Here is an 11545-nt window from a genome sequence, read left to right as displayed (position 1 = left end):
GAGTATTTACGGGAGAAAGGGTCTGTGTGAAAAAGCACGACTGAGTTACTCTAATGTCTTGCGTTAGATTTATCGCCTTACCAAACGTTGGGCGCCATGTAGTGTAGTTCCTATATTCCCAATAGGCTCTGCGCATTGGAATAATATCTTCAGTAGTGTAGACGTAGGACTGAGGTTAACTAGGTCTTTTACTGACGATATTAGACTTAAGTTTTATGTGCCTGCTAGCTCATAGTTCACTAGAAACTTTCACGAATAAGCGAGGAGGAGTTTAACCTCCCTGGATAGACAAGAAGGGATTTAGTTTCTGACAACCATAGAACATGACAACTTTGCTCTCCCTGATCAAAAGTATATCTCTAGAGTCGTGTGAAAACAAAAGACAGCTATTTTACTCAGTCAATACGTGCATACTTAGTTTCACCAGATTTGTAGAGAAAAGAAGAGACAGGCGTGTTCAATAAAAGGTGTTATTTATTGATCAGTCTCTGTTCTCATACAAGAGAAATGAATCGCTACAATTGCAATACTTAGCGTTAAGTAGAATGCATATAGTAAAAGCAGGAGTATAAAATAATACTGTAAAAGCATTGATATGGTTTCTTAGCCATATGATACTTTAAAATGGATAAAAGATATATACATATATACATTGACTAATCGTACTCAACTGGTGCTTCTAACTACGCCTACCCCGGTGTACCTGACCTAAGCCTAATACATGGGAGGGAGTAAGTAAGTAGCAGTTTAAGTTAAGTTTATTTTGCCAAGAATCTGACTCAAGAATTCTCTATAAGGGTTTAGTCAGTTCAGTACCTGGGATTTAGAAGGCTGGAGGTCTGGTATCTCTTTCTCAGGACTCGGTATCCCAGTCACCCGCGAAGGTGGGCTGGAAACGCTGGAGGCTGGATTTCTCGGCAAGAGAAAAGACAGCGTCTTCCTCAGCGCGTCAAAAGGGGAGGGGCAGCGTCCGTGGGCTCTCGCATCAGCTGGGCTCTCCGGCAAGTAGTCACTGCTCCAGGTTCATCACCACCGTGTGTCTGCTTAGGACAGCGTTGGTACATTTATACCTGAGAGGTGCTGGGTTTGACGTAAGGATGGACATAAGACGTCAATAAGGATGTCACTAAGAACTGAGCGTTCTTGCAGTGCTTTACAGGAGTTCTTGGACTAAATAAAAACATGGCAGGCGGGGATTTCCCAGGTTTGCTCGAGGCTTGGATTTGTTTAAGAACTCGGTGTGCTTTCTAGGGGGCTGGAGGAATAGTGCTTGCTTAATGTGACAGCATGCGCTATGACTAATTTATGAAACGGGTTTCTGTGCCGTTGTATGGATATTAGTGATTTATAACTGGGCAAGGGTCAGAAATAGGAGTATCGATACAGGTCCCTAGATAAACACACTACAAGTGCGTTGGGTCAGTGACAGGTCAGCTATTCGGACAAGTCGGACAATCTAATTGCTTAGCCTACCTTAGATATACCATGTTCCAGGGCAGTGTACCACCCCACAATTTTGCAAATGTGTGTATTCCCTCAATTCGATTGGTCAAAAGACGAGGAGAGGTCATCACACCATACCAGTTATGAGGTCATGCTCTTCAATATTCAGATTAAGGTTCCCACCCAATATTTTATTTTCCCATGCACTTTTATTCCACCCGGCAATGAATGTTCCAATAGTAAATACAATGTATAATTTGACATCCTCTTGGAGGTTCAGGAGGTTGAGTTCCCAGGAACATTTTCGAGCAAGTCAGGAGTTGGCAGGATTTCAATGCCATGACTTGTAGACTCAGGTGAATTCGGCGCATGCCCAGTTTCAGGACCCAAGATGGAACATCATTATACTCGATTGGTCAGAACTCGAGCTAATAGCAAAGTCAAAGAGAAACAGTTTTAGTAACTTTTATAAATGAATGCACTGTACATCACTTATCTCTACTCTACTCCCATTACTTTCTTTTAACTACAGCATTAGGGGGGCTGCAATCTCACGTCTGGGGGGCATAACGCTGCAACCTGCTTTCTGACACTGTACCTGGGCTCTCCCTCCCGCCGCCGCAATCACATCCAGCGGCCGCCGAGCGGAGGAGAGAACTACATCACCCAGAGGTCCTAGCGGCACTTGCCACAGCCGCCTGCCGCCAATCACGCGCTTGGAGGCGCTAGAAAACACCAGCGCAGCCCCGGTGGAGCGGGGGCTGCAATCTCATGTCTGGGGGGCATAACGCTGCAACCTGCTTGCTGACACTGTACCTGGGCTCTCCCTCCCGCCGCCGCAACCACATCCAGCGGCCGCCGAGCGGAGGAGAGAACTACATCACCCAGAGGTCCTAGCGGCACTTGCCACAGCCGCCTGCCGCCAATCACGCGCCTGGAGGCGCTAGAAAACACCAGCGCAGCCCCCGCGTCACGGGACGCGCGCGGGCGACGCCGGGCTGAGCCCGGGCAGAGGGCGGGCCGTCTGTGGCCGTCAGGGGCAGAAGGAGGCTGGGTTGGGCCACCCCATTAACACCCGTCATCGAAAATGGGTAAGCGAAAGAAGGCCACAATTATGGAGGAGGCTGGGAATACAGCCAAGGTTCCAAGACACTCCAACTCTATAATGACGTACTTAACAACAGTGGTGGGAGAAGTAACTAAGGAAATTGCTAACGCTGAATCTGAACTGGGCTTGACAGCTACTCCCCCATCATCCACCGTAGCCCCTTCCCCTCCAGCTCTGGGTAAGTCACCCGCGAAATGCACCCCCCCGGCACCACTGTACCCCATTGTGACTATTTCCACTCTCCCGCCCACATGCCCTGTAACTGAGGAACCTATCCCAACCCTTCCAGCTAGTCAGCCTGATTCGAGACAGCAGACCACTACTCCTATGAGTAGGGGACCACTGGATAACAATGCTGCCAGCGCATGCCCACTAAACACACTAAATGACTTATTGGGTAATAAAATGGAGGACCTTTTTGTTTCCAGAATCGAACCACTACTTGTTGGGATAGCAAAAGACATCGTGGACACTCTGAACACTTGCCTAGAAGGTCTGCTTAGGAAATGTGCATTAATTGACAGACTTATCAATTATCCGCCACCCAATATGGTCCCTCATGTAAATGTGAATCGCCCCGAGGGTGAGGTCCAGAGGATGGAGGTTGGGAGGGTGGAGTTGGAACAGGTACCATGCGTGGTTCTACAAACCAATAATAACGGAGGGGTTACCAACACACTACCCCTAGGCTTGGAAGCATTGCCTCCAACCATGGAGGGGCTGCCATGCACGCAGCTCCCACCACGCAATACCGACCGATTGAGACCCTGTCATAGTAAATACAAACTTAACTTGCCACCTGAAGCATCCCCTTTGGTAGCTGTTTTTATTGGGGTGCCTCCTTTAAGGGAAGGGGAGGTAGAATCCCCTATGGACTTGAGGACTAGATCTAAAAAGTGGTGCACGGATAAATGTTGTGGCATGAACATCGCAGATGAGATTATATTTACAAGGAGGGTGGGTTGGATTGGCAAACATCAGAAATCCACTCAAGGAGACTGTGTGGTTGTTAATTTCAGCAGGGCTAACCTAGCGGATAGACTTTTCTGGGACGGTTCTGATATATCCCTATCGGACCGATTAAGACCAGTCCCGCTAGGTTTTTTCTACCCCCCACCAGAGCGCGTGTTGCATCGTAGAGGCCCTGGGGTTAGCAGGGGAGGAGGACGCGTACCCCTAGGTGAGGGCAGGTTCAACTCTCATACACTCCCACAACCCCTGAGGTGCCCCAATACCACATAGACTAGTCAACCCCGTGTCCACCAGAACGCTCGGGAGGGTCCTGCGTTGGCTACTGCTAACAGCTACGCTCCCCTGTCAGGTTTGGAGGATATAGACTGACTATGTGGTGACCCTACTTGTGCGACCGATGAGGTAGGGGGCAGAATGATTGACGCATGTAAGCTACTAAGCTGGAATGTGGCAGGACTTAACTCCAAACTTAATGACAAGGGGTGGATGAGTTTCGTCTTGGGCATAACGTTATCGCCCTTCAGGAAACTTGGGAAACGTCTGCTAATTTCTGGATGGATGGGTTCGCCAGTTTCGCCAAAGCGGCTACCCCAAGCTGTGCTGGTAGAGCCAAGGGGGGTCTTTTAACTTTATTTTCCCTAGAACTGAAGGGTTCCCTAAGGCAGATTAGCACTGCCTCGCCTAATATTCTTATTGTGGAAAGGTAAATTAGTCCCACTAGGAGGGCCTTATATATCAACTTTTATAATTCAGGGAATAGGGATAATAGTGATAGCAATGTTGCTAGCTTAGATGCTGTTTTAACGTTAGTCAGTCAGAATACACATTTCGATGCAGAGTACATACTGTTAGGTGATTTTAATATCCACCCCTGCAAGCTTGTGTGCGGTACAAGCAACAAGGAAGGGGGTGAAGGCCCCGAAGGTCCCCACTTTGAGCACACCAACCGAGGGGAGGAGTTGGAAGACTTTTTGGCAAATTTTAACTTATTTGAACCAGAGGGGGGTCCAAGAATAGTTACCTTCACGGGTACCAATCCCGGATCTATAATCGATTATATTTTTGTTACACCAGGCATCCTAAATAGGGCCATCACCTACTGCACAGTGCCCTCTCACTACAGCAACCACAATCCTGTTTTACTCAAGGTAGCCTGGGGAGACTATATGGGGCCAATCCCGGGTCCAGTCAGGTCGGAGCGCACCATGCGCATCTCTGACCAGGGCAGAAGAGTCAAATGGGCTAAGGTGGTCCCGGAGAACTTCTACGCGGAAGTTTTCCCGAAAATTGAGGCACAGGTGGCGGTGTGCCAAAATCCACATGCACAGGATCGCGAAATCATAGGGGCCTTTGAGACGATATGTGGGCAGGTTTCGCTGGAGCTTCTGGTTAAACCTAAGAAGGGAGTGCCTAATAAACAGCGTTGGTTTGACGCCTCCTGCTCAAATGCACATAGGTCCCTGATGTCAGCCCTGAGGAAAACACCTAGGATAAGGGACGATATTGTCAGATTGAGGAAAAACTACAAATTAGCTATAAAAACCAGACAAGATAACATCAAACAGGAAGCTTGGGAGAGTCTCCTTTCCGTGGCCGTCCTGAAGGATAGCCAGAAATTCTGGGAAATAATTAAACAGCCATTCTTCTCTGACCAAAATAATGAGGTTATGGACTGCGTCATCCCAGACGATAAATGGCTGGACCATTTTAAAAAGGTGTATGGGGATAATGATCTGGCAGGTCAAGCTGGGCCCTTGGTGACTTTGGACGCCACCCCCATCTATTTTCTTAGCTCAGAGGTGGAGAAAGCTATTCTCGCCACAACTAAACATAAGGCACCGGGCCCGGATGGGGTGCCGGCTGATTTCTTCATACACTCCCCTAAGCTATGGGCGGGGGTCTTGGCCAATGTCTTCTCTGCCGTTAATGGCAACCCCACACCCTCCTCTTGGGCCATCTCTACTATCGTCCCTATTTTCAAGAAGGGCCAGCGGGATGATCCTGGGTGTTATAGGCCCATATCCCTCTTGGACTCTGCAGTAAAGATCTTAGGCAGAGTCCTCTTAACCAAATTGAGGGATAAAGTAGAGAGTTGTGGCGGGCTGGCTGAGATCCAGTATGGGTTTAGAGAGAAGAAACGGACGAGCGAGCAGTGCTCTAACTTACACCTGTTGATCTCAAAATATACGGTGGCCAGGAGGGGTCCTTGTTTCTAGCATTCATGGACCTCTCCTCGGCCTTCGACCTGGTGAACAGGTCTAAGTTATGGACGATCCTGCTGAAGATGGGGATTGATGAGGCATTGGTTAAATTCATGGCGTCTCTACACCAAGAGCTCTTTGCTGCGGTGCGGGTTACTAATGAAGGAAGGTGTACGTCCCGCTTTAAGTCCTTGCGGGGGGTCAGGCAGGGCTGTATATTGGCCCCGTTGCTTTTTACCATTTATATCAATGGACTGGGCACCTACCTGGAGGAGGTTGAGGGTGACGTTACGCGTGCAGGAGCAGTTAAGATCCCCGCGCTACTGTATGCGGACGCCGCCGTGCTGATTGCCCGCACTGGCGTCTGCCTTCAACGCTTATTGGACGCTTTTGGTACATTTATGGACCAGCTTGACCTAAAAATAAATACAAATAAATCCCATACCATGGTAGTGGGGCGACAAAGCAGCAAGAGGAAAACCAAAATTTTTGAGTGTAAGGGCGAGGTTGTTTCCAGAGTCGCTACTTTCCCCTACCTTGGGGTTCTCTTCGATCAGAGAGGTTCCTGGGGACCTCAGGTGAGGGCAAAGAGGTTGGCGGTGATTAGATCATCGGCAGCCCTCATGGGCTTTGCGGGCAGGTTAGGCGCTAGGCCCATGGAAGCGCTTCTGAAAATCTATAAAAGTAAATCAGTCGCCCTGGCCTCATATGGTTCACCCCTTTGGGGTTATGTAAACTTGGAACCAATTCAGAACAGATTTATACGAACTTTCCTGTCTGTCCCTCAGTCCACACCGACTTACTCCATACACATGGAGGTGGGCTTAGACTTCCTCATTGATGGGCTGAACATGGCGCCATTGATCTTTTGGTTGAAGACTTGGCTTAATGAAGATCTGCCACTCAACCATAAGATCATGGCTGATGTACTGTCTCTAGACCACTTTAAAAGGATTCCATGGTTGGCCTATTTGATGAAGGCGTTTTCAGATCTGGGTCGACCAGAGCTCTTTACTTCCCCTCATGACATCAAGATTCAGGATATTGATATTGTTAAAAAGCAATTCTTGAGGAGGGCAAGAGCATATCGTGAGGAAAAGGAATTAGCAAAACCAGCAGTGAGGAGACATTATTTACTCGTAAACTCATTTGCACTAGCACCTTATCTTGTTTTTGTCACGACCCCATTTCACAGGTTCCTTCTAATTAAATTCAGGTTTAATTTGTTACATTTTTATTTGGGCAATTTTAAAACATGGGAAAAACCTGAACTAGCCCCCCCCTGTAGTTGTGATTATTTTTCCACCCAAGATACCATGCACTTTGTTATGTTTTGTGGGTTTTATCTAAAGCCAAGAAAAAAACATCTGCTACCGGTTCTAAAGGAGGCGGGCTTCACACAAGTGAGACCAGCCTTGCTCTACCTACAATCATTGACTAACATACGTACTACTTTTTGTATGGCTAACTTCTTGGTGGCGGCAGCTAGAACCAAAAAACATATACATCAGACCAATGGCCCCCCATGAAACTGTGTTAATTAAGACGCGAAATCCTGGTGTAATATTGAATGAACTAAACATTTGTCTTCCTTCTTTTATTAAGCGTACGTATGCTCTGATTTGTTTGCCATTGTAAATAATTTGTAAATAGTTTGTACTGTATATATTTTAAAGTATATGAAATGTTTTTATCTCTTTGTATGATTTTTAACTAAATCGAATAAAGATATTTTGACTGACTAACTACAGCATTAGGGATTATGTAGAACGAACAACTTAGTAAAAGCAACAATGCAAGCTTTTAGCACATGAGAACATAGAGCAGCCATCTTTATTTCTAGTGCGCAGAAGCAAAGATTTCCCACCAAGCAGTAAGTACGTCATGTCACGTGAGTGTGACAGACGCATGCGCAGAAAAATTCCTGTGTTGCGGCGGCCATTTTAATGCATTCGAGTTACGGTTAGTAAAAAGCACATATGCAAGCTTCCCCAGCGTACTATAAATGCAGTGTTTTGCATTGTTATTAAGACAAAACATGTTTATTAGTAGATTACTTATTTTTTTGGAAGGATTGAGTCCAAGCAAGGCACTTTACGTGCGAAACCTTGCTCCATCAGCCGCATCATCAGGTGGCATCATTTTACTACTGCTTGACTTTAGTCAATCAGGGATATCCAACCTGGAAAGAGCCTGGCTTGAAAGGAGAAGTGTTCCTTTGGTACCTGAGTAAAGAGGGATGTATTCATATTTGTACTACTGTTCTTACCATTGAGCTTGAGGTGAGTATAGAAAAAACCCAATGGCAGAATGCCAATCCTTTGGTAGTGACCCCTCCCTGTTTGTCCTCTCCGGCCTCTAATCTAATCCTGTTTTCAATGCACTAACATCTGCAGAAACTACTCCTATTCCAGACCTATAATCCCTACCACATCTGAATTTGTTTACATGTACCAATCAAGAACTTCAAAACAATTTAGATTTGTAGTTGTGACAAAGTGATCACCCTATCTCTGAACATAAAGTGGAAATCTGAACTGCACTGCAAGAAACTTGAAGCTAAAAGGTGTAGTAAACAATATGCTGCATATTGGTGGGGGTATCATGCATTCCAGAAACATTGCTCAGACTAGTAGTTCTGCATATTCCTCAGAACACTGACAACCTTTGTGCCTAAATGATGCTTTGTTATCACTAAAAAATACTTGAAATGAATGAGTCACCTTATCAATCAGTGTTTGTATGAGTTGTAACTGATAAACTGATCTTCCCTAATGCAGCACTTACTGCTCTGCCACAGTAAGGGGGGGGGGGAAGCGGTTTTAAAAAGATGCAGTGCTGCAGTGAGTGAAGAGAAGAAAGGGGGAATTTATTAACTGTCTGTACGGTGCTTGCATTATACTAAGCGGCATAATGCAAAGAGCATCAAAGCCTTGCATCAATGTATTTAAAAATAAAAAAAGTCTTGTGTGCACAGTGCAAATTTGCATAGCATGAGTGAGCACCAATGCAACCTCTCTAAATCGAGGCCTGGATGTTTTTGACTTCTTTTACTAAATTTATAAAACCATTGCCCTTTACTGAAGTTTCTTCACCTATGCAAAAAACACGCTGCAGGTCTGACACAGAGGAAGAAGCAAGACATCTTCTCACAGCTTGTGACACAACCACAGCTTTCTTCACTACTGTGTTTGTGCACCTCATCTGAGGAAGAGAGAAGAGAGAAGAGTTGTGAACATTGAGCTCTTTGTGAAGTGTTTGACTGTTTTTTATCAGAATGTTCAGTCAATACAATCAAAAGTAAACTATACCTTATCAGCAGAATAAAAAAAAATATTTGTCTCCAACTATAGTAACAATTGCTAAGGCTTGTACTCAATATAACAGGAATTTAAAATCTGATTTGATGGTCAAGTTGAATATTAGAAAGTTTGCATTATACTGCCTAAAACATTTAGTAACCTTTTTAAAGTTAATCCCAAACTCTCATCTGGCAGCCTGCTGGGATGTATGAATGGCTCCAGAGAAGGAAACACAATGGCCTTGGCTGGGAGAAGGGGTGGCCACCTCTTGAAAGGATAGCCAGGAGGATGTACCCACCAACTGCACAAGATCCAAGGAGCACCACTTGTTATAGGCAGATGTAACTCACACCTTGACCTGCCACAGACATTGTCCCAGAAGCCATAGTGGCAGTGGCAGCCAGAATTGGTTTGCAGGGAGAGTTCCTCATATTCCCAGACACACCTCATAGGTTTGCACAGAGCTTTGCCTAGGGGATAAAAGATTCTGTCATGTTGTATTTTTGCAGAGCAGGGCACTGTGGTATTTTTTAGGGTCATACCCCAGAAAAGTATGTAAATGTGGGCACGGTTGACCCTAGGAATGTTTAACCCATTGGCCAGGCGGTTTCCGCCACCCACAAGCTAGTTCCAGGAATGAAAGTGGCACCGCGGAATACCATCTTAAGAACACCTCTGGGCCCTGTAAAGACAGAAGAAGGACTGTACTTGCTGTTGAACGTGAGCAGAGAGACCCCAAGGGCTGGGCCTGCTCTTACTTGTGCCCAGGGACTGAGAAGTGAACTGCAATGGCCAGTTAACTGACCTCCTGTTAAGATACAGGGACACAAAAGCCGCAAAAAGACCACCGTCCTGATGAACGCTGCTGGCTTCCCCTGGAGTGAGTCCTGAGCCTCAAGTGGTGTCCCTTAGGTCTGGGGTCCTTGAATAAGTGTCAGAGTGTATTTCCCCTGCCTAAACCCAAGAGCTAGGATGTGGCTACTTTTTCAACAACTAAAAGTTCTAAAAAACAAATCTTTGGTTCCCCACATCTGATTTTTGTCCTTTTGGTGTTTCTTTGCTCATTAAACATTTCTCTATATTTATAAATTAGAGTGAGATTTTTATTGTTTTTTGTTTTCTACTTTTTAACTGTTTTGATACTGATAAATGTTTTACACATTTCTCCTAAGTTAAGCCTGCGTGCTGCAGCTATCAAGGGCTGTGCTCATGATTAAATTATTGAGATCTAAATGGACCTAGTAATGAATAGTGTCATTATTACGTGAAAAGGACTACCATCCACTTCAATTAATAATCGACTTTCTCACATAAACCATGAAGGTTTATTTAATGATTCAATGAGCAGTACAGAAGTCAAAATGCAAATAAATGAAGTACGGATTTGGCCTAAGGCACACGCAAATGCAGAAAGAGAGTGACATTAAGTCAGGGCAAAAAGTCCAAAGTATGAGACAAACCAACAAGGGTTCAGTCACTGGAGACAGGGCAAAGACAACTGGCTCACCTCCCAAAAAAATGCCATGTTTTATAAGGGAAATTCACAATAGAAGTCAATAGAAATCACACTGTCAGCAAAAGGTGAGTAAAGTTAAACAAATCACAGTACAGAATTATACCTCACCAAATACCACCATACTATCACTATCCCCTAATATGGATATGGATGTGTTCTATTCTAAAGTAATATCATCGGATGTGGCATTCACACTGATAATGGAAGGCTCATTCATAAATGGATTCACTTCATTATTGAAAGGAAGGATGTTCACTGTTGCTAAAAGCTGCCTCGAAAACAGTATGCCAATAAAAAGCATTACATAGTGCACATTTTGGAGAAATAAAAATAAACATCATGGCTGCACTGAAAAACTCAAGTTGAGAGTTAGGCCTAATTTGGAACTAGTTTAGTCAGGCACAGAAAATACAGTTCATGTACAATGATTTTGTGCATTAATGTTCATATTGTTAAGCACACATTTTTATGAGATAGAGATCAACTTTTACAACATCATGCTACATTTTTAGGTCTCGGCTAGCGTTGCTGCACACATGCGCAGCTCGCTCAGCGAGATTTCATGATTTTGAGGAGTTTTGGTAAAGCAATTTGAGCCCCGCCCCTCTTTTCCATTGGCTGGCGTCACCGTTTATGCTAAACAGTGGCCAGCCATTGGAAAAGAGCTTTTTCTGACGTCTACTTTTGGCTTTTTCAGACGGCCCACTTGGACGGGCTCACCTGCTTTCCTTCTGCCGTTAAAGGTTTCTTATCTTTATGGGGCCATGTGTTTAAACACATGTCCCCATAATGACAAGAGATCGAGGCTTGTTTTGTTTTCCCTCTCGTAGCTCCTCAACCCCACTCTCTCTGCTGTCCCTCCCCCTCCCTTCCAATCAATCATGGGGCTCCTCAAACACCTTTCAGAAAACTCGTGAGATGTAGAACCTTATCCATACCCAAGAGTGCCAGGATTAAACTCATGAACCAGCGGGGTTGGGCAGGAGCGTGTTTAAGTCAGCTC

At 45.3% G+C, this 11545-nt stretch overlaps 1 protein-coding gene across 1 annotated transcript in view; it reads left to right on the top strand.

Moving 5' to 3' along the window:
- The first annotated feature begins 2530 nt into the window (after positions 1–2530).
- The window catches only part of LOC144820348 (uncharacterized), a 33568-nt gene continuing 24553 nt past the window's right edge, over positions 2531–11545 (top strand). The window contains exon 1 of the mRNA XM_078677913.1: positions 2531–2729. Coding sequence (XP_078534039.1) covers positions 2531–2729 — 199 coding nt within the window. The remainder of the gene's footprint in view (positions 2730–11545) is intronic.

Source organism: Lissotriton helveticus, chromosome 2_1 (genome assembly GCF_964261635.1).
Source record: "Lissotriton helveticus chromosome 2_1, aLisHel1.1, whole genome shotgun sequence".
Classification (NCBI taxonomy): domain Eukaryota; kingdom Metazoa; phylum Chordata; class Amphibia; order Caudata; family Salamandridae; genus Lissotriton; species Lissotriton helveticus.
This window is presented reverse-complemented; position numbering and strand designations above follow the sequence as displayed.